Consider the following 26,895-nt stretch of genomic DNA (forward strand, 5'->3'; position numbering starts at 1 on the left):
TAATCAGTATACTTAATAAGTGACGAGATTGTCACCTAAATACTCAAAAACCATACACACATGTTGACCGTTTGGACCTGAGTGCTTAAAATGATCCAGTAACTTCACTACACTTTTTTCTCCGTCTGGGTCACCTTCCGCAATCTGCATTAAAATTGTAATTTCGTCCAATGCTGCCTCTGTGTAGTGCTGAGCGAGCGCTATTTTGTACTTTTAATGCTACAAATTGCTGCATTATTGCAAAGACGTATACACAAAAATGTTAGTACTTGCCACGACAGAAATAAATATTGAACATCAAAGTTGAAAACCTTAGTCCTTTTAATGAGAACTTTGCAGAGGTATAAGCAAGTATTCATGCTTATGCTTAATTTAGTAAGGTAGGCCAATTCAAACATAACAAACCATTTGATAGACCCTTTGTTTCTATTTGTTTGCCTTAAATTCCTTTTTAGTCTTTTTCAAAAAGAATGTCTCTTACCTAATTCAACAACTCTTTTATTTCAATATTCCACATGGTATGTTCAAGGCCACAAGATTAAAGGGCATTTTGGTACATTATACCTATCTTTAGTTTAAGACCACAAGATTCAAATATCTTTCTTTATTTTCTTAAACTTCGTGCCCAGTTTAGGGAGTAATAGATTGAAGAGCTAGAAGTAGAAGCTCAATTGAAATTAATACCTGCTAGGAAATCAAAAGTAATCAAAGATTCACGGATTTATTCATCTAGTACACACTAACACTAAATCTCACAATCCTCCAGAAAATGAATCAGAATCTTCCATCTAAACTATGTATAGCAACTACTACTACTACTATGCCTCAGTTCCAAAAATGTAGCAAAAAATATTATCAAAATTCTCATTCATACTATGCCCACATGGATGTAGTGATACTCCACACTTACTGACTTAAAATCCCAATTGAGCCTTCATATCATTGATCACCCACAAATCCACAATCCCTAAAAGACGAAACCACAATGGTAGCTACAGGTTTTACAAAACCCAGTAATTTTATATTAAACCCTATATTTATATTTAAAAAAATCATTTAATACGTACAAATAATCTATCCAGAACCCATTAAACAAAAAGAGAATTACAGTCCAGAACCCGTAAACCAAAAATTCTAACATTTCGGCAGCACTTAAACAACAACAACAACAACAACATACTCAGTATAATACCACCAGATGGGGTCTGGGAAGGGTAACACACCTTACCCCAGTTAGAGAGACTATTTCCGATAAACTCTTAGCTCAGAATAAAGCAATAACATATATATGAAAAAAAAAAAAAAAAAGGGTGTGGGGAATAACATACGGACATGAGAGCATCCCAACCAAGCCAAACAGTTGATAATCATCAGATTTCAAGTGGAAAATCCAAATAGAAGAAGAAATAGGTTTCAAGTGGAAAATAAGAAATAGGTTTCAAGTGGAAAATCCAAATAGAAAGTCCAGAACACTACATAAATTTGCAACAAGCAGTTGAAGTATCATAAGAGAAGGACATGGCACTCGTTCGTTGAGCTATTCATGATTCATTATTTATTTAGAAAAAATACTTAAATATGACGTAGCTGTTTTTCTATTTTCATTAAATCATATATTTTATCAAAAGAGTGTATATAGAAAAATAGTTTCACTTGGGCAAGTGAGCAAAATCTTGGGAGACTCTGTAGTCTTTACCAAATAATCATGAAAGAGTCCAGTAATGAGTCTATAGCCGAAGATGTTGTCCTTCAACAAAATTCAGAGAACAGTGCACTTCAAATTAGTCAACCTGCCAAAGATTCCAAGTTTTCTCAGGAGAGGCTGCCAAAGTAATGCTTGTGTATAAAACAAACATGGCGGTTCCTCCATGGAACATAACCAACCTTGCTAAACAGTGAAATAGTGCCATGAGAAAAGGAGTCTTGTTGTAGCATTCCTCTACCAAGTATAAATGAAAATTTTCTCAACGTGATTACTGCCCATATGCTTTGACTTGATATGTCACAGCAACACAAAAGTTTTGAATCATTGGGTCGTTTAGGGACTAACTTAGCAGAGGTAATGTAAGCAATAAAAACAAAGCAAACCATGGGATTTAAGATACTAACAATGTGGAAGAAGCTTACACGGAAATCTTGGTCCAATTAGCAGAATAGAAATCCTTCAACCAAATGGATGAGTGCCCCCTCAAACTGGTCAAAAATTCCATTCAAGTCCCAGGTCTTCCCCAAGGGAGACCGCTAAATAGCTTTCCTGTTAAAGGAGCTGAAAAGTTTAAATCGACGAAATTGTTTTTAGGCATACTTTAAGACTAAGCTGGCAAGATAGCAAGTTGCAGCTGATACTGCACATACATGTTGTCTTTGTGCCACAGTTACCGCATAGCTGCATCTCAATTTTAGTTTACCACCATCATTGAGAATATCTGAGCTTCATCCCATGAACAGAATTCAACGGCACAGCACATGCATATTCTTTAGTATCTTCACCAAAGTACCTGAATAGATAAAAGTTGAATCTCATCAAATCTAAATCTTGAATCTGCCTCAGGAGGTCTCAGAGTATACAACAAAATAAATGGGGAAAGTAGGTGGAGTTTAAATGTAATTGTGAGACTGCAGCAAACACTCGTATCATCAATGTTAAACAGTGAATTATATGGAGTGATGCTCTGGCAAAAGAAAAAAAGGAAGAAGTGCATGTCAGAAACTAATGTAGGCTCTTCCTAACAGCTCACACTCTAAATCACCTTGCAATTAATTAAACTGGTTCCCTCTCAAAACTGAAATTTCAACAGCGCAATAGTTGAGTGATGTAATAAGAAGATCCGAATAAGGGAAACCATAAGATCCTTAGGAAACAGGGATGATCATATTATAGGAAATCACTGACATGATAACTGAAAAAGCAAAACAATCCTTGTGTCCATATGCCGAAACTCAATTATAAGTTATATACTTTGAGTATTTTGATGTTTCTTGTATGCATACTTTGCTACTGTGTTCAACGAAAGGTTGTTCAGTACCCAATGGACAAGGCCTAAATGCGGACAATTATTATTATTATTATTATTATTATTATTATTATTATTATTATTTTGCAGTTCCAGTAGAACCTGATCTGCAAAAGAAAATGCGAAACTTTAGAGCAATGCATTCAAGTCATTGTAGTGCACCAGTTGAAGAGAATGAGACCTAACAAATCAATTCTCATAGATCTTACGTGTCCAATTACTTAGTTCCTATATGGTCACAGCTTGTGCATAAAATGGCTTTACAAACAAAGCTATTTCCCATTAAAAGGATTATCAAATAAGTTACTCCAAAGGAAAGAAGAAAACCAAGAAGAAAAAATAGGTTTCAAGTGAAATATCCAAATGAAAGTCTAGCACACTACATAAATTTACATATGCAGTTGAAGTATCATAAAAGAAGGACAAGGTACATGTTGGTTGAATTACACATTCATTATTTAACAAAAATACTTTAAAATGAGTTAACTGATTTTTGTTTACATTAAATCGTAGAAAAAGGTATATTGTCAAAAGAAACCACATAAAGGAATATAGAAAAATAGTTTCACTTGGGCAAATGAGCAACTTTGTGTATTCAGTCATTGTTATTACTTAATAGTTGTTGGTATCCCCGTTATGAAGAGTAAAATGTTGAGAGATTATGTAGTCTTTACCAAATGCACATGAAAGAGTCTGTTCATCAACAAAATAAACGTGGTGGTTCTTCTGTGAAACATAAGCAACCCTGTTAAAGAGTAAAATTGTGTCATGAGAAAAAGGGTGCAAAAAAGAGGAAATGAGATCTCTTGCCTTCAAACAATTTGAATAGAAGAAAATGACCTTTTTAGATTCTCTTATGTATTTTTTACAGATCTCTTATGTATAAAAAAAAAAAAAGATCTCTCGTAAAAAGGTCATAAAAATTTAAAATGGGCTAAAAAAACCATTTCTCCCTAAAAAAGAACTTGACAAACTTGTTATAGCATTCCTCTAACAAGTCTAAATGAAAATTTACCTGACGTAATTGCCGCCAACGAATTTTGACTTGATATACCGCAGCAACGTTCTAGCGTGGCCATCGATCTAGTAACCCATGAGAAAAAAATGACGAAATTAGTTAAAAAGAGTCATTACAAAATGAATATAGGTATATGACCCTCTATATCAATGGAGAAAATAAGATCTCTTGACCTCTTACAATTTGAATAGAATAAAATGTCTTTTTCAGATCTCTTATGTTTTTTTTTTCAGATCTTATGTGTAAAAAATAAAAATTTCTTGCAAAAATGTTATAAAACTAAAAAAAAAAAATTGTAAAGTGTCAAATACCCAATTCTCTCAATATACATGAGTGATTCTGAAATAACAAATAGGCGATCTATTATACTTAGCAGGGGCCATTTAATCAATTCACCCGAGAAAAAACATAAATCTCATGATTAACCAATATCTTAAAAATATAGATATTGCTTACTTGCTGAAGAATTAGAAGAATAACAAATCGTTTCAAGTGGGACAGCAAAATGCTGAAAGCATAGATGCAATTCACTGATAATTTTGCATTTTTTTTATGTCAAAATAATGGCAAGAAAAAGGATTAAATTAATATAAAACTTCTTTTCTGGAACTCGTGGAAAATAATAATTAAAAAATAAACTCAAAAACTGAAAGAGAACGAGAGCCTTACTTAAGTCCTGAATTGTCCTATAATTGACTCCAATATATGGAATATGGGAAATCTTTGACCACTGGGAGTTTGGGCCCAAACTCCGATTGCTGCAACTTTCTTCTAACTCTGGGCAGCCAAAAATTTCCAGACTCCTTAGTTTGGGCCACTCCGATGGCAGATGCTGTAATTTGTCACAGTTCGATAAAATTAACTGTTCCAAAGAAACAAGCCCATCCGACAGAGCTTCTAACAATGGACAATCTTCGATCGCCAGCTCCCGTAATTTGGGCATAGCATCTAAGAAGTCCACATGTTGTAGCCGTTTGCACCTCCGTAGGGTTAATCTTTCAAGAGAAGTAAGATTGCCAAGACCATGAGGAAGAGCCTCGATTCCGAAATCAATTATTCTAATATCTTTTAGGGAAGAGAGTTGTATAAGCTGATGGGGCAGAGAAGAATCCAAGTTCGCACGTCCGTAAAATGTTGAGAGATTATGTAGTCTTTACCAAATTCTCATGAAAGAGTCTGCTCTTCAACAAAATAAACGTGGTGGTTCTCTGTGGAACATAACCAAAAAGAGTAAAATTGTGTCATGAGAAAAAGGGTGCAAAAAAGAGAAAATGAGATATCTTGCCCGCAAACAATTTGAATAGAAGAAAATGGCATTTTTAGATTCTCTTACGTGTTTTTTCCAGATCTCTTATGTGTAAAAAAAAAAAGACCTCTCGTAAAAAGGTCATAAAAAATTAAAAAAAATTAAAATGGGCTAAAAAACCATTTCTCCCTAAAAAAAGAACTTGACAAACTTTTTATAGCATTCCTCTAAAAAGTCTAAATGAAAAGTTACCTGACGTCATTGCCGCCAACAGATTTTGACTTGATATACCGCAGCAACGTTCTAGCGTGGCCTTCGATCTAGTAACCCATGAGAAAAAAAATGAGGAAATTAGTTAAAAAGGGTCATTACAAAAAGAGTATATGACCCTCTATATCAATGGAGAAAATAAGATTTCTTGGCTTCTTACAATTTGAATAGAATAAAATGTCTTTTTCAGATCACTTATGTATTTTTTTCAAATCTCTTATGTATAAAAAATGAAAACTTCTCGCAAAAAGATCATAAAACTAGAAAAAAGTTTGTAAAGTGTCAAATACCCAATTCTCTCATATACATGGACATTTCTGAAATAATATATAGGTGATCTGTTATATTTTGCAAGGGATCATTTAATCAATTCACCCGAAAAAAAACATAAATCTCATGGTTAAACCAATCTTAAAAGGAATATAGATATCACTTACTTGATGAAGAATTAAAAGAATAACAAATCGTTTCAAGTGGGACAGCAAAATGCTGAAAGCATAGATGCAATTCACTGATAATTTTGCTTTTTTATGTCAAAATAATCGCATGAAAAAGGATTAAATTAATATAAAACTTCTTTTGAAACTCGTGGAAAATCATATAATTAAAAAATAGACTCAAAAATTGAAAGAGAAACAGAGACTTACTTAAGAGCTGAATTATCCTCCCACCGGCCCAAATTTCTGGAATATGGGAAATCTTTGACCACTGGGAGTTTGGGCCACTCCGATTGCTGCAACTTTCTTCTAACTCTGGGCAGCCATCAATTACCAGCTCCCTTAATTTGGTGAGGCGTCGCATGGCATCTCTGGATGGCAGATACTTTAGTTTGTCGCAGGAAAGTAAACGTAACTCTTCCAAAGAAACAAGGTTGCCGAGCCCATCCGACAGAGCTTCTAACAATGGACAATTAAGGATCCACAGACTCCGTAATTTGGGCATAGCATTTATGATGAAGTCCACATGTTGTAGCCGTTTGCACCTCCGTAGGGTTAATCTTTCAAGAGAAGTAAGATTGCCAAGACCATGAGGAAGAGCCTCGATTCCGAAATCAATTATATTGATCCATGTTAGGGAAGAGAGTTGCATAAGCTGATGGGGCAGAGAAGAATCCAAGTTCGCACGTCCGTAAACCCACAATGTACGAAGGGACGATAGCTGCTGAATGCCATTAAATATCAATTGGAATGCCTCAAAATCCACCATCTCTGAGAAAGGACCAATATGCAAAGACCTTAACCCAGTGAGACGGTGAATCCCCCCTGTGGGTACACTATTCAGTTTGGGGCATTCTGATATATCTATAGATGAAAGTGAAGGCATTTCCCCAAAATGTAAAGGGAAGGAAACTAGGTTGTTACAGCTCTTGACCCACAAAGATTCCAGAGACCGACAATGCTCTAGCATTCCACTTGGTAAACTGGTCAATCCATCACAATAGCACAAAAGAAGCTGTTGAAGGGAAGTCAAATGATTCTCTCCACTGGGAACAGGAATGGAACCGAAATTGGGGCACCGGTCAATCACTAAGCTCTTAAGAGAACGGAGATTGTACAAGCTTTGTGGCAATTCACGAAACTCTCCGCATTTATAGACCATTAGATATTCAAGAGAAAAGTTGTTGCGTAGCATCTTATCTGGAAGATAAGTGAGCTCTTTCACATCCCAGACACTAAGCTTTACGAGAGATGTCAAGTTGCTGCACAAGTTCAACAATGGCTTTTCACTGTCAACTGCTTCAATATGTAATTTACGTAGGACTTCAAATTGATTCGGAGTGCTTTTTAACAGTGGACACTTACCAATGATCAACTTCTCAAGCACAGGAAATATTCTCACTCCAAGTCCGTCTCTACCGCCAGTTCCTGTTGGTAACAATTCCACTCCCTTCCACTCAGTAAGCCTAGGCATATCCTGCAATACTAGTTCTTTGAGTAATGGGAACACTTGGACGTTGGCGTTATTGCTGCTTGATCCAATATTGCTAACCTCAACACCATAAAATTCAGGTCCAACACATTCCAGCTCATGGAATCCTATTAGCTCAAGATGCCGTAGGAATTTCAGTTGACCAAGTGAAGGAATTTCCTTGCACTTTTTGCAACCACTTAATCTTAATTTGACCAAATTTGGTAGCAATTCTTCAGTGAACCACGAAGGAAATCTAGTTCCCAAATAGCCCCCCACCGCTAAGTTTTCCAAGTTAGGATGCGGTTGAAGACCATCCAAAATATACTCATCATTGATCTCACAGCCTTGTGATTCAACACGGTACCATAAATATGCCAGCTTGTAAATATTTGGTTTCTCCTGTAGGTATGCTCTTCCAGCTTCTTCTTTATTATGGACCAATTGCAAACTGTTGATCGACAATTCACCTCTAAGGTTCGTCAAACGACCTAATTCTTCTATTCGACGACCTTTCTCTGAACCCACATTGAAAAACCGTAGGGTTTGAAGACAAGTCAATTGTCCCATCTTATGTGGCATCTGAAAGTGCTCATAACTTGGAGTATCTCTATAAGATTTGTAATATATGTGTCTCAAACTTATCATATTTCCCATCTCATCAGGAAGCTCCTTGAGAGATTGACAGTAATTGACTCTAAATGTTTGCAAATTGTAGAGCTTGCAAATGGAGTTGGGCAAGGTTTTGATCTTAGTGTTGGAGAGATCGATATATCTCAAGTATATTAGCTTGTCAACTGAGGCGGGCAACTCCTCGATGTTGGACTTGGACAAATTTAAAACTCTCAAGAACTGAAAGCTCAATAGCATATCTTTAGATATATCGCCTCTCCAGAACAATGTGCACAAACGCCTTGGCTCATTTACCTTACCTATTTTATCACTTGGTGAGTTCCATCCAAAGTATTGAACTTGAGAAAGATTTTCTCCTCCGACGGTCTTCGGATCAAATAGTTTAGATTTTAAGATATCTCCAGCCAAATCATGCACAAGATCATGCATCTTACAGTGTGTTATATTATTGTGTTCGTCTAGCTTAACATCTTGCAACAAGGAATATTGCAACAAAAGTTGAAAAAACTTGTTCCCAACGTCTTCCATCACTGTGGTGTCTTTACATGGACAAAGATATCCTTCTGCCATCCAAAGTTGGATTAGCTGGTCCTTCTCAAACTCAAAATCTTTTGGGAACATTGCAAAGTAGGCAAAACATTTTTTCAAATGTGGATATGGTAGATAATCATAGCTGAGTCTTAGGATTTTCTTTAATCTATTCTCCCCATTATCATTTTCACCTGCAACAAGGGGGTTGCCGTCAAGAATTGCCTGCCATTCATGTTTTTTCTTGTTGCATAAGAGGGCTCCCAATACACTTGCAGCCAACGGTAGACCTTGACACATTTCAGCAATCCTCTTTTGAGTCTTTTCCATGCTCACCATTTCTTCTGGAAACTCCCCATCAGCAAATGCTCTTTGTTTGAAAATGGACCAACAATGATCATCTGCTAATTTTTCCAACATATGAAGATCTCCTGCTACTGTGGATGCCACCGGTATAAAACGAGTAGTCACGAGAATGCAGTTTCCTCTGGAGGTATTTATTCCTCTCAAGGTTTCCACAAACCCAACCCAGAGTGTCTCGTCAACGTGCCACAAATCATCCAGGACAAGCAAATACTTGTTCCCTCCGAGTTCTTTTTGGAGCTCCTTGACAATTGTATCCCTGTTTTGGACCTTAAGATTCCCCCGTGTCAATGATTCGAAGATCTGTTCGAGAAAGCTCTTGTTTGTTTCTGACATTTCAGGTAGACACAACCAAACTCTCTTATCAAAATGTTTCTCGATCTCCTCATCATTGAAAATTATCTTAGCCATTGTAGTTTTCCCTAAGCCCCCCATACCCACTATGGGAATGGTGCACAGAGCAACGCCCTCTCTGATGTTCAACATCTTCCTCTTTATTTCAGTAACATCGTGGTCTCTACCAACAACATCCGAAGCAACAACTACGGAATCTGTTTCTCGAATTGGTAGTATTTGTCGAGAAGGAACTGGCAGTGACTGGAGACGAAGGTCTCCGGCCAACTGATTGATATCCCTCAACTTGTCAGTGATGTTGTTGATTTTTTGAGACATTTTGTACTTAAAAGCAGTATGAGAAAAGAAGTTACGGACCTTTTCCATTAGCTTGTTTCGGATCTTCATAACTTCTGCTTTGAGAGATTCATATCTGAATTTGTCAAACACGTATTCAGCATCTTCAGCAACTCTCTCAAGCATCTTGAGCCATTCTTGCACCGCCTGATCCTCAACTTGTCTTTCAGCATCATGAATCAAAGCTTGGATCAAGGATACATATTCTGTCAGCTTTCTGAGATTTTTCTTGCAGTTCCTTAAACTTTTGGCGTCCTCAATAGTGAGAGAAAGCAGCTTCTCAAGCACAACTTGAACAGTAGCACCAATTACAGGATCAGCCATTGTTGGTTAGCAGTTTGCTCCTTCACAAAGTCTTCTCAAAGTTCTTGCAGAAGTCTTCTTGAGAAAAGGACAAAAATGGTCTCTTAACTATGATAGTAGGTTCAAAATAGTCCCTTAACTATGCACTTAACGGTTTGTCCTTTAAGTTTGTTACAAGTTAACAAAAATGGTCCCTTAACTATGAGAGTAGATTCAAAATAATCCCTTAATTATGCAATTAACGGTTTTGGTCCTTTAAGTTTGCCAAAAGTTGACAAAATGGTCCCTTAACTATGAGGGTTGGTTAAAAATAGTCCCTTAAGTATGCACTTGTTCCTTAAGTTCACCAAAAGTTAACAGTTTTAGTCTCCGACAAACTATTTATCGAACTCTGTTTGTTAGATTTGACTAGAACTGTAAAAAAAAAAAGGAAAAAATTAGCGAGAACTCACATTTAGAGGTACACATTATTAAAGAAATGATCAAATACCTCGGGACAAAATTGACGGACGTCAATCGGTTATAGGAAAAAACTTACAGACTTGATAATGTCAGAAAATGGTGTCTCGAAACACAAAGACCGACGGACTCTATCGATTAAAACTGAGGGAATCCATCGACTAAATAAAATACACTAGACTTTAGAAATAAATTAGAAATAGCAGAAACTAAAAAAGTTGTCACTACCAAAAACAAGCGAAAAAAACGATGGACGGAAACCGATGGATAAAATCGAGGGACACTATTTTTTTTTTTAATTTTTATTGTTTTTTACGAAAACCAACGGAAGTCCATCGGTTATTTTTGAGGAAAAATGCGCGGAAACTATTTAAAAAAAAGAATCACTACACTGGACGTATTTAGTTTTCTCTAGTTTTCGGTAAAAACGAATCTAGTGTATTTTACCTAGCGAATGGACTCCCTCAATTTTAATCGACAGAATCCGTCGGTCTTTGTGCTCCGAGACACTATTTTTTGACATTATCAAGTCTGTAGGTTTTTCGTCAGTTTTTTCCTATAACCGACTAACGTCCATCGGTTTTGTCCCGAGTTATTTGACCGATCTAGAGTTCTCACTAATTTTTCCCTTTTTTTCATAGTTCTCGTCAAATCTAACAAATAGAGTTCGATAAATATTTTGTCGAGACTAAAACTGTCAACTTATGGCAAACTTAAAGGACCAAAACCGTTAAGTGCATAATTAAGGGACTATTTTGAACCTACTCTCATAGCTTGGCTAAACACCTCACTCATTTTTTTAAATAAGCACTTATTAAAAAAAAACTTTTGAGGAAAAATAAACTTGGTTAAACATGCTATAAGTTACTATTTTTTTCTGATATTTGCTTATAAACCAATTTATTAACCAGTTTATAAGCTTATAGTTTGCTTAATCAAGCTTTTGGGAGACAAAAGTGCTTATTTCTTTTTATAAAAAAAATGAAGTGTTTGGTCAAATTTTTAGGAGAAAATAAGTGATTTTTGAAAGTAGCGAAAACTATTTTTCAGAAGCTAGAAAAAATTATGTTTTCTCCAAAAATATTTTTTGAAAAACACTTTTGGAAAAATAGCTAGTCTGTTTGGCCAAGCTTTTAAAATCAACATATTATGAAAAAAAAAATTCTCAATAGTGATTTTCAAAAAAGTATTTTTGGCAAAAAACAGTTTGTGTTTGCCTAATTAATTTAAAAAACACTTTTGAACAACAATTAGTGTTTGGCCAAACTTTTAAAAAGTGCTTCTAAATGTATTTTTTCAAAAATGCTTTTCAAAAAAGTGTTTTTGGAGAAAAATTATTTTTTTAGCTTCTGAAAAACTATTTTTGCTACTCGTCAGAAGCACTCATTCTTTCAAAAACTTAGCCAAACACGTCACTTTTCAAAAATAAGCTTGGCCAAATAAAAGCACTCCTTAAAAGCTTAACTAAACACTAATTATTGCTTTAAAATATTTTCTAAATTAATTCGCCAAACACAAATTACTTCATACTAACTTAGTTTAAAATATTTTTTCAAAATAAGCTGATTTTAGAAGCTCCAAACAAGATATTAGTCAAATGCTCTAAGGAAAATCTCCAAGTTGCAATGCTTCATTTTTTAAACTCTATAAGCAGTATTAAATGGTTGAATTTCAAATTAAAAAAAAAAAAAGGAAGGGGTAGAACCCGTGTGTATTTTATCCCAATAATAACCAAACAGAAATACACTAATAAAAATACGGAAAAGGGCCAAAATTATCCGAAAAATAATTCATTCATACCCTTCGTTATACTTTAGGGTCAATTATACCCTTACCGTTATACTATGAGATCAATTATACCTTATGTCTAACAACTGCCATGTGGCATTATCCTAACCCTTCAAAATTATTTTCCCTTCAAATAATTTTTTACCCACTAGAATAATCCAATCCGATCCGAATTTTTTTTCCAGCCAAGGGGTAATGGGTTGGGTCCGTATCAGTTTGGCTTAAAAAAATCGGGTCGGATTGGATTATTTTAGTGAGTAAAAAATTATTTGAGGAAAAAATAATTTTGAAAGGCTGAGATGATGTCACGTGACAGCTATTAGACATAAGAGTATAATTGACCCATAGTATAATTATAAGGGTATAATTGACCTAAAATATAACAAAGGGTATGAATTAAAGTTCAGGGGTAATTTTGGCCTCCGTAAAAAATATGAAGAGTCAAAGCAATGGTTAGATACAAAATGAAACATACAATGTATCACTGTAAATAAAGTGAAAAAAGTTTACCTAGAGTCGTTACGCATGTTTAGGTACAGAGGAAAAAAAGAGAGGCATTAGACTGAGCAAATCTGAAAATTCTCTTTTGGTAGATTCAAGATCTAAGAGTACATACACTCAAACTGCACTTTTTTCACCATTTTTGGGTAAATCTTTCTTCATACTTTCTCTCAGTCAAACCTCCAGGAATCTCATATACTTGTATTGACTCATAACCCCAAGAGATTTTTCTTATATAATATTTCATAAAAAGCAGCTTGGGGTTTGGTATTTTAGCTATCTGATCTGAAAAAATTGAATCTTGGCAACTTTTGGACCTTTTTGAAGTACCCTTTTTGATTTAAATTGAATTTGAGCTTAGATTATGTAATGGAAGAAAGGGTAGCAGCTTTGCATACAGCTATAAATGCAGTGCAGGCATTAGGAAAGGGTTTTGATGTGAATTATGATACAAGATTGTTGTACTGCAAGGGGGTGGGTGGGTTGTAGAGATTGATGAAGTCAATCGCGGATGCAGGATTTTATTCAAGCGGATTCAAGTTACAATGAACCACGATAGTCGTCGATAATAATAATTATCATATTTTTTTTATTCCCATAATACCCCTGAAAAAGTTGTTTTGAGCTGGTATTTTATAATTCTAAAATAAATGAAGAAGTAATTTAAAAAGGAATATCATTTTGAGGTGTTCAATTTAAAAAGGAATAAATAATTAGACAAAACATATATCAAGTTTTTATAAGATTGAGATTTTCCACATATCTTCAATTAAATTGTTAAGTATTACTCCTATAAATAACAATAAAAATGTAGCAATTTTGGAAAACAATAAAAAAAATAAAAATATATAGTAAAATAATAAATAAAAACACACTAACCTGTACAACAAGGAAGAAGAAAAAAATACACACCTTTGTAGATTACAAAAGAATTTAAACCAAGTACAATAACAAGTAGTACTATTTTAGAGCTATAAATATATAATCTCAATTATTATCAACAATTTCAATATAATTCTCAAATAATAAACCTGAAAGGAAAATTGAACTAAAATTATTTACTCCTGCTACTCCCTCGGACTAGGTGTCCAGGACTATAATGGTGTACATGTATAAATGAATCCGCTAGCCAACTCGTGACTTTTTAAACTAAAAAGTACAGAGATTTCGACTATACAGAGGCTCGATCTCAGATCTATTCGTTATAAATGATCCCGCTAACTAACTTAGCTACGCTTTCACGGTTGCAAGAGGGTTCATTTCATTTATATATACGTTTTTCAATGAATTAATACATCTAAAAAGTCAAAACATTGAGTGAAGTGGGTTCAGTTGAATCCCCTTGACCCAATGTAAGTCCGCCCCTGGATGAAGAGCATACAAGGGATGTTTGTTTATATGATGATGTTGTCTTGCCTAATGTTTCGAGGGATATTAAGAATTTTCAGGAGTCCGGTGGTCGTGATGGCTCTAGTGTTTGCAATTATAATGAGGTATGTGTTGCTCTGTGTTTGATTCATTAAATTAAAGAATTGTTTGGTTATACTGTTTTGTGTCAATTTAGTGATATTTTCTGCAAGTACCTGGATGTTATTTATAATCTTGAAATTTCCGAGAACCAGTTGGTGTGCGGTTTGAAAACTCGATGGATAATAGGCCCGCCTCTCTATACTTCTCCACTTAAATACCAGGTTGTCCTCATTTCTAACTTTGTGACGTAGGTTTAACTCACACATCGTGCGCTGCTGGCTCTTACCATTGAGAAAAAGCCCTACAAGTATCCGGATGTTGGCTCAAGTTTTTGACATTCGTAGTAATTAACTAGGTATATATAAGCGCTCAGGAAATTAAAAGACTGGAAGAAAAGAAGGTTCAAGATGGTAGAGTTACAACGACTCTTGCTTCAAAACAAAAACCCTTCTGTTTTGAATCAATCGTCCTAGATACTTTGGGCTAAGTTCATTTGTGCTTGTTGCTGCATAGGATGAGCTTTTAGTGAAAGTTGATCTCTATTTGCATCTAGGAGAAAATACCAAATAAAGATTCAGATGGTGATACAATTGCAGAAAAATGTTGAATTGTGTGGAGTGCGTGAAGCAATCCTCAATGTATTGTTAGTACACTAGTGCTGGGATTTGGGAGGACCGGGTATCAAAGCAGAATTATCAAACGAATGGAATATCTACAACATGTTATTTGAGCAAAGGAAGGGGCTCTGGCTGTGAGACAGCTGGGGCATTTGACGAACGACGTGCCAATTGTGGCTGTTTCTTCAGTTTCTTTTTTGGGTTTGATAGCCTCTGAGATATGTCAGACTTAGGCTAGACCAGACCGTTCCCTCTTAAAGTCTAAACTCTTGTAGTATGAACAAAGGATGTGGTTGGTAGCAAGAGGGGACACCTTAAAAGCTGAATTCTAAGAAAAAGAACGCATAGCTCTTGCTTCATGTACAAACATGGATCATTAGTTAGTGCATTGCCGTTACAAGCTAGTTGTGGTGGGCGGTACTGGATCTGTTGTAACAGGCAATATTGACAACAGATAAAGATGTGATGTTTAGCAGGAATTCAATAGAGAGAGAAGGAGCCAATTGTAAGATGTAGCTCCTTTGGCTCTTTTGTGGGAACTTTCAAGGGAGAGGATTAGGAGTCTTTGAAAGGGCGGGGGGGGGGGGGGGGGGGGGGGAGACCAAATTTTTATAGTTAAGTCATGTTTTTCTTTCTGTTATGTTTTTCGTGCAAAAGAGAAGAAAAGAAACTCAAGTAGTATGCTTGGTTCACAAGGTTCTACCATTGCGGGGCGCATTTGCCGTTCTCCCATTATGCAGGTCCTCTTTTCAGGTTTTGTAATGGGAGGAAATGGGGTGTGTGCGTTTTTTTATTTTTTTTTTATTTTTGGAGGGGGGGGGGGGGTCGGTTTCAATCGAAATAAAGGATGTACTGTTGGCCTTCCTTTCTCTTGTCGGCAGGATCAGCCAATGTCCTCGTGTGTAAGGTCCTTCTTGTTAGTATAGATGATTGGATGTTGTTCGTAGAGAAACATATTTTTGTGTAGGTTTTCAACTTTACAGGTTTACTAGGTTTTTTGTTGGAATACAGAACCCCATGAACAACAATGAACAACACAAAGGAAAAGAGAAAGAGCAATGAAGAAGACGGGTGGAAAACAGAAAGGAAAAGAAAGAGAAAAGTAAAGGAAACAAATAAGTATGTTGGTGTTGCTTTTAAGAATTGAAGACACGGGTGGAAAACACAAAGGAAAAGAGAGAGAAAAGTAGGAGACAAATGAGTGTGTGGTGTTGCTTTTAAGAGAATAAAAATGTGACCATCACGTGAAAAAGAATCAAACATTGTATATAAATAGATGTAGAGACTGATGAATAAAAACACACAGTAAAAATTTCTAATACAGTGTCTTCATCTTCAATTTTTTACATAGTATGTTGGTGTTGCTTTTAAGAATTGAAGAAACGGGTGGAAAACACAAAGGAAAAGAGAGAGAAAAGTAGGAGACAAATGAGTGTGTGGTGTTGCTTTTAAGAGAATAAAAATGTGACCATCACGTGAAAAAGAATCAAACATTGTATATAAATAGATGTAGAGACTGATGAATAAAAACACACAGTAAAAATTTCTAATACAGTGTCTTCATCTTCAATTTTTTACATGGTATCAGAGCAATTCTAAGCTCGATCCAGATCTGTGTCAAAATCTCAAAATCATCTTCAAATTTTAGTAAGCCAAAATGCCTGAAACAAATGTAACAGAATCAGGCAGTGGTGAGAAAGGAATCACATATGACAATGGACATCCTTATCACCTAAACAATTCAGATTCACCTGGTATGACTCTAGTCAATACTGTTTTTGATGGAAGAGGATACCCAGGTTAGAGGAGATCCATCCTCCTATCTCTATCAGCCAAGAGGAAACTTGGTTTTATCAATTGAGCTTGTAAAGCCCCAGATCTGAAGTCTGCAGATTTTGAACAATGGAGTTGTGTCAATGATATGATTATATGCTGGATATCAAATGCATTATCTAAGGATATTGCAGACAGTGTGATGAACTCCAAGACTGCAAAAGAACTTTGGGACAGTCTAGAACAGAGATTTGACAAGTCAAATGGTGCCAAACTCTACCATCTGCAAAAGGAGTTGACAGGACTAGTACAAGGTAATAGTGACATTGCTGGGTACTTCACCAAACTTAAGAGGTTATGGGATGAATTAGATGGGATAAATGTGATTGTTTGCTGTTCATGTGAATGCACTTGTGATGGGAAAGCAAAATTAACAAAATCCCTGGAAGATCAGAGGTTGATTCAATTTCTAATGGGATTAAATGATGCATATGCTCAGGCAAGGGGTAACATACTTATGATGAATCCCTTACCTGGAATAGATGTTGCATATTCCTTGCTTTTGCAGGATGAGAACCAGAGGGAAGTATATGCAAATGCACACTTCCCCTCTGATTCTGGATCATTTATGGCAATTGGTCAGGCAAAACAACCAAACAGCTCTTTATTTGCTGAGTTTGCAGCATTCATGGCTAATGGACAGGGAAGAAATGCACAGAAATTTAAAAACCAAGCAATGAGAGGACCAAGCACATATCAGAAATATAATAATTCAAACCAGAGGACTGCCAAGCCACAGAACAAATTTAGGGGTAAGAAGAAATATGACCCAAATGTATCTTGCACCTATTGTGGAAAAACGGGACATGTGCAAGATGATTGCTACAGACTGCATGGATTCCCTACAGATTTTGAGTTCACTAATTCCAGAAACTATCAGCCCCAGATTAAAGCAAATGCAAGTTTAACTCATGAGGCAGAGGAAAGCATGGGAGGACAAGATTTTGGAGTCAATAATGGGAATTTTGAGGAGCAGTTTAGCAAGGAACAGATTGCAAAAATGATGCAAATGTACAAGCAAAGTAAATTGACACAAGCAGGAAAAACAGGAATCAATGCAAATGTAGTGGCTGGTACCATTCTTAAATACTCAAGTTCTGTGTTTACTAGTCTTAAACAAAATACTTGGATCATTGATTCAGGAGCTTCAGAACACATGTGTTTTGATCCCAATTCTTTTCTATTTCTAATTCCTCTCCCTGTGCCTTTGAATATCAATTTACCTAATTCTTTCAAGGTAAGTGTAACTCATATAGGCAGTATTTCTATTTTACCAGGTCATGTCATAACTGATGTGCTTCTTGTGCCAGATTTTAAGTATAATCTGTTGTCAGTCCACAAATTCTGTGTCCAGTTTCAATATGATGTCCTATTCACAACCACTGGATGTTTGTTGCAGGACCTTTCAATGAAGAGTCCTCAAGCTTTTGGTGAAGTTAGAGAGGGACTCTATCTATTGGAGCCTAATAGTGTCAAGTCTAGAAGTAATTTCAATTCCAATGATGTATTTTCAATTCCAAAAGGAAGAAATTCCATTTCACAATCAGTTTCAGCTTCTAATCCAGTGCATGTTAATGTTGTTCCTAATGTAAAGCTTTGCCATGTAAGGTTGGGACATCTCCCATTTTCAGCAATGAAACATTTAAGTTTTCTTCCTTGTGATTTCAATTCTGATTTTATTTGTGATGTCTGTCCTAGAGCTAAACAAACTAGACAACCTTTTCCTACTAGTAGCATAAAGTCCAGACACATTTTTGATCTCATTCATATAGACACTTGGGGACCCTACAAGTGTAATACTTACAATGGATTCAGGTTCTTTCTCACCATAGTAGATGATTTCAGTAGAGGAACATGGACATTCTTGCTAAGCACTAAGAGTAATGCTTTCCCTGTATTAAAGAGCTTTCTATCTATGGTAGAGAGACAGTTCAATGTGAGAGTTAAAATGATCAGGTCTGATAATGCTTTGGAGTTGGGGAAAGGCACACAAGAATCAACATTTCTAGCCTCACAGGGAATTCTGCATCAGCTGTCTTGTGTAGCTACCCCTCAACAAAATGGAATTGTTGAGAGGAAGCATAGACACCTCTTAGAGATTGCTAGAGGATTGATGCTCCAATCCAAATTGCCTATGTCCTACTGGGGAGAGTCTATTCTAACTGCTACACACATCATTAATCGATTGCCATCTAGTGTGCTCAAGGGACAGACACCTTATGACATATTGTTTAGACAAAAGCCTACTTATGATCATTTAAGGAATTTTGGGTTTTTGTGTTATGCTTCCACCCTGGGACAGGGAAGGACCAAGTTTGATGAAAGAGCTACTGCTTGTGTTTTACTAGGATATCCTTTACAACAGAAAGGATATAAGCTGATGTCTCTTGATACAAAGAAAGTATTTGTATCCAGAGATGTGAGATTTCATGAATCACATTTTCCTTTCAACTCATCTGATAACTCACACACACCTATTTTCCTCAATTCCCCTTCTTCCTTAGATCATCATTCTGATTTTCCATTTCAAACTCAATCAGCTCCACCTGTAAATGATCTTTTTCACCTAGTTACACCCTCAGAACCTCCACATACTACTTCTAATCATCTGCCACTAAGTTCTCCTCACCAAATGAATTCTACAGATCAGCCTCTATCACCACAACTTGAGCCTACCTACTCAGGTTCTCCTACCCCACCAATTTCTCCTTCTACCTCTGTCCCTATCACAAATCCACCAAGAAGGTCTAGCAGGATCTCTCATGAACCTGTTTATCTAAAAGATTACATTTGCAATAGTGTGATCTTCACTGATCTAGGGAAAACTTGCTTTGATCACTCTCATAAGCCTAGGAGTTATGCTTTCTCTTCCTTATCTATCAACAATCAGCAACTACTCCATTCTATTTCTAACATTACTGAACCTAGTTGCTACAGCCAGGCTTCTCAACATCCAGGATGGAGAGAGGCCATGAACTCAGAAATTAAGGCCTTGGAAAACAATCAAACCTGGGAAGTTGTGCTGCTACCTAAGGGAAAGAGAGCTTTACCTTGCAAATGGGTTTACAAGGTAAAACACCTCTCAGATGGCAGTATTGAAAGACTTAAGGCAAGGCTTGTGGTGAGGGGGGATGTCCAAAGAGAGGGTATAGACTATGGAGAAACATTTTCACCTGTTGTGAAAATGACTACTATCCGGTGCTTACTTACCATTGCAGCTAAGAAAAAGTGGTTTGTTTCACAACTAGATGTCAACAATGCGTTTTTGCATGGTGACCTCCAAGAAGAGGTTTTTATGAAATTTCCAGCAGGAATGATACCTCCTAGTCCTAATCATGTTTGTCTTCTGAAAAAATCTCTATACGGTTTAAAGCAAGCTTCACGGCAGTGGTATGCTCGACTTGCAGGAGCATTAAGTTTCAAAGGTTATTCCTCTTCCTTAAACGACTATTCTCTGTTTTTTAAGCAAAATGGACCACTAATTTCCATCCTAGCAGTCTATGTCGACGATATTCTCCTAACAGGGGATGATTTGAGTGAACTCGAGAATATCAAATGTTTTCTCAATACACAATTCAAAGTTAAAAACTTGGGAGAAATTCACTACTTTCTTGGCATGGAAATCTTACGAGAAGAGCATGGTTTTATTGTGAATCAAAGAAAGTTTACCTCAGATCTACTTCTCGAATTTGATGTCTCTCATTTGCCTAAGGTTGGCTCTCCTTTGGATCCTTCTTCCAAGCTTCGAGCAGATGACAATCCTCGCATGGATAACCCCACGCTTTATCGTCACTTGGTCGGAAAGTTGAATTATTTGACCAATACTCGCCCAGATCTGTCCTTTGCCGTTCTTGCTCTAAGCCAATACATGCAGCGACCCTGTTTGTCACATTTCTCCGCTGCTTTACGAGTTTTACAGTACCTGAGTTCAGATCCGGGTCAAGGAATTTTACTATCTTCCAATCCATCCTTTTCTTTACTGGCTTTTTGCGATGCGGACTGGGCATCGTGTAAAGATTCTCGCAAATCAGTTAGTGGGTTTTTCATTACCCTTGGAGGTGCTCCGATCTCGTGGAAATCAAAGAAACAAATCTCGATTTCTTTGTCTTCCGCAGAGGCAGAATATCGGTCCATGCGTCGTGTTACTGCTGAGCTTACATGGTTAATCCGTCTTCTTGAAGATCTTTCTGCTCCGATCTCACTCCCAATTCCGCTCCACTCTCATAGCCAAGATGCCATCCATATAGCCCGAAATCCGGTCTTTCACGAACGCACCAAACATGTCGAATTAGACTGTCATTTTGTGCGCCAACAGTTCCAATCCGGTCTGATTACACTTTCCTTTGTTCCCTCTAAAGATCAACTTGCAGATCTATTTACTAAGGCTCTTTCTGGGGTTTCTCACAGAGCGATTTTGGACAAGTTGGGGGTCATGACTATCCCCTCCAACTTGAGGGGGGATGTTGGAATACAGAACCCCATGAACAACAATGAACAACACAAAGGAAAAGAGAAAGAGCAATGAAGAAGACGGGTGGAAAACAGAAAGGAAAAGAAAGAGAAAAGTAAAGATGCTTTGAGAAAAGTAAAGGAAACAAATAAGTATGTTGGTGTTGCTTTTAAGAATTGAAGAAACGGGTGGAAAACACAAAGGAAAAGAGAGAGAAAAGTAGGAGACAAATGAGTGTGTGGTGTTGCTTTTAAGAGAATAAAAATGTGACCATCACGTGAAAAAGAATCAAACATTGTATATAAATAGATGTAGAGACTGATGAATAAAAACACACAGTAAAAATTTCTAATACAGTGTCTTCATCTTCAATTTTTTACATTTTTTGCACAACAAAATAAAGTATTAGTTTATTAAATTCCCATCTTGTATGTTGTTGACAAGAACAATAAGTTTTCTTTTTCTTCTATTTTCAACATATGCATGTACTTGCCAAGTCTTCTTTCATCTCCAGGTTTTCAAATGTAGCTCCTAGAAATGGTTCACCCATCTTTATTCTGCTCCTCTACATCACCATCTGTTCTTTTTTCTTTTGAGACAACTATTGAATTTTTATGCAGCAAATGTTACTTTTGGATGAAAAATGTAGTGTTGAGATGCCTTTTTGTACATTTGCGTTGTAGTTAAGTTTTCAATTATGTTATTAGTATTCAATTCCTAGTGATATCTTCCATGTCTGTTCATCTGTGTTTTGAAAAGGTTCTTCGTTAATCTGTGTTTTCTAATGCTTGTGCAAGTCTCCCTACTTTTGCTTTTCTAATTTAATTTAATAAATAATTTGCTCTTTTTACTTATTCTAGTGCTGCTTTTGACTGCAGATGGTGGAATATTTTAACAGAAAGGCTAATATTTCAGGCCAAGCTCCTCTTGGTAGCTTTAATGTAGCATTCAGTTTCACTGGTGCAAAGCATTTAGATGCTACTACTACAAAGACACTTTGTATGGATGGATATTTCATACCACTTTGTATGGATTGGAGACCGAGGTCATTGTCTAACTGATTGATAGCCCTCAACTCTTCAGTGATGTTGTTGATTTTTCGAGACATTTTGTACCTAAAAGCAGCATGATAAAAGTAGTTACGGACCTTTTCCATTAGCTATGTTTCGGATCTTCATAACTTCTACTTTGAGAGATTCATATCTGAATTTGTCAAACACGCATTCCGCATCTTCAGCAACTCTCTCAGGCATCTTGAGCCATTCTTGCACCGCCTGATCCTCAGCTTGTCGTCTGTCAGCATCATGAATGAAAGCTTGGATTATGGTTACATTCTTTGTCAGCTTTCTGAGATTTTTCTTGCAGTTCCTTAAACTTGAACAGTAGCACCAATTACAGTATTAGCCAGTGTTGCTTTGCAGTTTGCTCTCCTTCACTATAGTCTTCTCAAAGTTCTTGCAGAAGTCTTCTTTAGCTGACCACTCAAAGGAAGACGATAAAGAAAAATGAATGGTAAACTCCAATGAAACAAATATCTCTGAAACAATTTTTACTCCGTTTAACCAATGGAGTCAACACTTACTATTTTTGTTGAGTATCCCTAGAAAATATTGTTTCGTAATTTTTCTAAGAAACAGTATTGTAACCTTTTTTTTTTTTTAACCAAATAACTTATAGAACTTTCTTTTAAACTAAGAGTACTATTGGATTAGTTGTTTGTCAATAACTGATAAGTTTTAAGTATTGAAAAAAAAATTAAGTGTTAAAATTGATTCTTATAGATGTAACATGTTTGGACAAGAGTGCTTAATGATAATGCGCGATCGATTGTAAAATATTGATAATAAGCTAATATTTTGTTAAATGATTAAAATACCTTTAACAGTAATAGTTGTTTGCGGACCGCCAAAAGAAAAGTCAACAATTCAAATAGTAATATAAGAGATCGTTTGGTTTAAGGTATAAGCTGGGTTATCTCAGCACTAATTTTTATACCATGTTTGGTATAAGGTATAAATTAGTGCTGGGATAAATTTATACCTTGTACCAAACATTGTATAAAAATTAGTGCTGAGATAACCCAGCTTATACCTTCTTAACCCACTTATACTGGGATTATTTTATATCATCTTTTAGATGGTATAAAATAATCTCAATAGATGGGATAAATTAGTTCCGAGATTATAATCCCGGGACTAATGAGTCCTTAAACCAAACGACCCTTAAAAGAATAAAGCCAATAATTCAAACAATAAAAGAGTAAAGGCAATAATTCAAACAGCAAAAGAATAAAGCCAATAATTTAAATAGTAAAGCCAAAGAATAAAGGCAATAATTGAAACAGTAACAGTAGTGCTTTAGTGCGTTACAGCTAATCTTGTTTAATAAACTTTTTCTTTTTTAGATGTGAAAGCTCAAATTGTATTATTCCTTTCCATGGAGAAAAGTCACGTGTGCAGAAAGTTACAAACAATGACGATGATTCATCCACTAATTAGAAAGGGAAGCAAATACTATAGAAATTAAACTTAAACTCCATTAATAGGAACATCTTGCAGAGATATACGATATGATACTGAAATTTCTTTGAATACTCTACAGATTATTTAATAAGCAAAGAGCAAGGTAATTCATCATAATTAGATGAGATTCCTCTTAGAAAGAGATTTATGTTGGATCAGAACTTTCAATTAATAAATCTCTTGACCGTGCCCAAATTTCTAGGAGCAGGGTTAAGTTGGAGAATCGGAGTGTATATTCCTGTGATTTCTCTGAATATCAATACTTCAGCTAAGGGTTTCTTCTCCTTTCGATTGTTTGCTGTATTACGTATGAAACTCTTCTCATGTGTTTGTTCATAACCAAGTAATCAGTTAAAGATTTAATCCCAAATTTCGCTTGACAAAGAGTATAGATTATTAAAAGGAAATTACGTGCAGATATTTTGTTCACAATATACCATCGACCATAGTTCCTTTGTTACCTTGATATTTTGTTGCATGAAGTTTAGTACCTTTTTGTTATAGAATTTGTTCCCCATTTTTTCGCTTCTTTTTTTGGGTATGGTATTTTAACAACTTTCTCTGGCAAATAATTTGTTTTAACAACTTTTCTTCGTTAATCAAATGCTAATTGGTGATTAACTTTTTAATTTGTTGCAGTCCTAGAAGGTTTCTCCATGGTATAAAGCATGAAGATGAAAACGTTACATACTTATTTTGTGTTTTTCTTCTGTTTATAAGCATATACCATGGGTTTATTGGTTCGACATGTAATTGTCACACCCTTTTTTCCGCCCCGTGTGAGAAACACGTAACAATTTTTATTATTAAAAAGGTTTTTCCTATTGGATTGACATTTTAAAAAGAGATTATTTATTTATTCAGAGTTACCACTTGAAATTGCGTTTTGGCGTTCCAAGTCACTTTATTGAATCCATAATCAAAATGAAGTGACTCTTTATTATAAGTCCATGAAAATAAAAGTCCTGATAAGGAATTCTGTTGATCAGAGAGAAGGTATTATGCATTCCTAGTAAGGAATTTTATTGATCAGGGAGAAGGTGTTAGGCATTCTCCTAATCCTGTGGTTTTAGCACAGTCACTTTTATTGACTAAAATTCGGCTTACCTAATTTTTGTATAAGCCCTTGAAATGATTATACTCGCCTTTTGTTCGCTTTAATACTTGTTGTGTTTTATTAACATACGGTGTGCTGGTAGCATTGCATTCTAGCCTTACCACGAATTTTGATTTGTTTCTCGTGCCTTTTGAGGCATTTATGCATCGTTCTCACCTTCCATGCCTAAATAAACATCTAACATATTTAAAGTCCATCCACTCCAATTACCGTCTTTGAATATGGTAAGTAAGTTTTATAGAAACGATTTATGGGTAGCAGCGCTTTCCGACTTCATCATTAATTATAACTTAAATTAATTAATTAACTTCTAAATGCTTTTGACTTGGGTCATAACCCGATAAACTCTCTGTCGAACATTTCTTTTGACAATGAGTCTTGGAGTCATTAGCAAACCATCTCGCTCCCAAATGTTTTTACCACTCCTTTCTTTTAATTATAAAATGGGGTTTGAAATAAATCCGCATCCCATCTCGCTTAAGCTCACAATTAAATTAACCCGGACCTTAAATTCAATTTTTTGCGCGGATTGTCCTTCTTTTGGGGTGGTCTTTAATTTTTGCCCCTCAAATTTTTGGTCTTTAATTTTTTCCATTTGCTTAAAAAGGTGGTCGGAAATACTCCAAGGTTCTAGGTTCGAACTCCTGCTCAGTAAAAAAAAATCGCAAGGCAAGGCTTTGCAATAGTCTGCCTTTTGCGGTAGACTTTGCCTTAAGCATAATTAAAAGTCTGTCTCATAAGGCAACCCATAAGATAGACTTTTTGCAAAGTCTTACCTTGTGATTTTTCTACACGGGCTAATCATTATGGAATAATGAAATATTAAAAGAATACACTCAAACCCGTGAAAACAATGGAGCAAAACTAACTATAATCATACTAATTAACACTTTATATGAAACAATCTATCTATAAACCTCTCTATTATTGCCATTCGTTATAATAATATTTCATTATAACAGCCTAATTTTCTTCGGAATCGATTTTTCATGTTATTTTTTACTTCTCTATGACAGCATTCTGCTTATAACAGCAATAACATCCATTATAGCGGTACACTCTTTGTAAAATTACTTCTATAACAGCAATACTCAAATAACGTGTAATAATGTTTTGTAAAAAATATATTATGTGACAATAAAAGTGTCGATGAAGAGCACCAACCTACTGCTACTTGAAGACAGAAGAGTCAAATGTTAAACACTTAGATAACTTTCAAGAGAAAGCTGTTGAACTTCCTTTTATTGAAAGTTTGGGCAAAAATTTTCGTCAGTTCAAGCTTATATTATCACTAAGAGACTAGAATTTACGAAACAACCTACAATTGTAGAGTTCTTACGTCAAACTTGAAATATTTAAATTTTCAATTAATTTAAAATGCATATGTTCCATATATTTTAATTTTTTATCTATGTGGTATAACTAGTTATGAATTTAGTAGTAATTTATTAGTCTTTTCATTTTTCAATTTATGAGATATGAAAATCAATTGAGATTTTAAAATTTACAAGTATATTGTTTTCGTTTATAACATAAAAAGTACAAAAAAGTTAATTGTTTGCGTATTTTTATTTATAACAGCTAAATGAGATCTAATAATCGAATGCCAGTATACATGCATAACAGCACCTCACTATAGTAGCCATGAAATTTCCGGACAAACGCTGCCACTATAGAGAAATTTGACTGTATATAATATAAAATCATGCATAGATAAGGTGATGTGACACCTTTCTATGGCCTATAATGCTATTTATCCTTTTTCTCATTTTTTTGAATTTTTTCTCATTTTAAAATAGCGTGTTATATATTAAAAAGCCACTATGTCACTCTCTTAATTTTATTAATTATACCTCTTAAACATAATTATGATAATGTTGGACGGCTTGAAAGAAATAATTGTGTTTATAACTCTTTTCCTTCCCTATAGTTAATAATAATTAATAATCCACTATGTATTAATACTAGAACTTTAATACTATGCACTAGTGAATAGATCCGCCCGAAAAATTAATGAATTTATAAAATAAGTTCTTATAACTATGGAATATTACAATTATTTGTACTTTACATATTTAAAAGACCTTATTCGTTATGGAATATTTTAGAATTAAGAAGAAGAAATAGACTAGTAATAAAGAAAAGCATTTAGGGCCTGTTTGGAA

The 26,895-nt window shown here is 35.4% G+C and overlaps 1 protein-coding gene across 8 annotated transcripts; it reads right to left on the reverse strand.

The window, feature by feature from the left end:
• Positions 1–88: 88 nt before the first annotated feature.
• Positions 89–22,772, reverse strand: LOC132606938 (putative disease resistance protein RGA4). Of its 8 annotated transcripts, XM_060320643.1 has the most exons (10): positions 6,196–15,378; positions 5,531–5,598; positions 4,702–5,240; positions 4,030–4,097; positions 3,689–3,759; positions 2,356–2,498; positions 2,128–2,254; positions 1,885–1,993; positions 1,697–1,790; positions 96–229 (listed from the first exon to the last, which is right to left on the reverse strand). In XM_060320643.1, exons 1-2 carry the CDS (start codon positions 9,992–9,994, stop codon positions 5,582–5,584), a joined length of 3,816 nt encoding a protein of 1,271 aa, XP_060176626.1. In that variant the 5' UTR covers positions 9,995–15,378; the 3' UTR covers positions 96–229; positions 1,697–1,790; positions 1,885–1,993; positions 2,128–2,254; positions 2,356–2,498; positions 3,689–3,759; positions 4,030–4,097; positions 4,702–5,240; positions 5,531–5,581. The 8 variants fall into 8 exon arrangements, with proteins under 8 accessions (XP_060176624.1, XP_060176623.1, XP_060176628.1 ...); XM_060320641.1 differs by lacking the exons at positions 1,697–1,790; positions 1,885–1,993 and adding an exon at positions 22,112–22,772 and having other exon boundaries at positions 89–229; positions 6,196–10,048; XM_060320640.1 differs by lacking the exons at positions 1,697–1,790; positions 1,885–1,993 and having other exon boundaries at positions 89–229; positions 6,196–10,048; positions 12,731–15,379.
• Between the last annotated feature and the right edge of the window lie 4,123 nt (positions 22,773–26,895).

Source organism: Lycium barbarum, chromosome 8, assembly GCF_019175385.1.
Source record: "Lycium barbarum isolate Lr01 chromosome 8, ASM1917538v2, whole genome shotgun sequence".
Classification (NCBI taxonomy): domain Eukaryota; kingdom Viridiplantae; phylum Streptophyta; class Magnoliopsida; order Solanales; family Solanaceae; genus Lycium; species Lycium barbarum.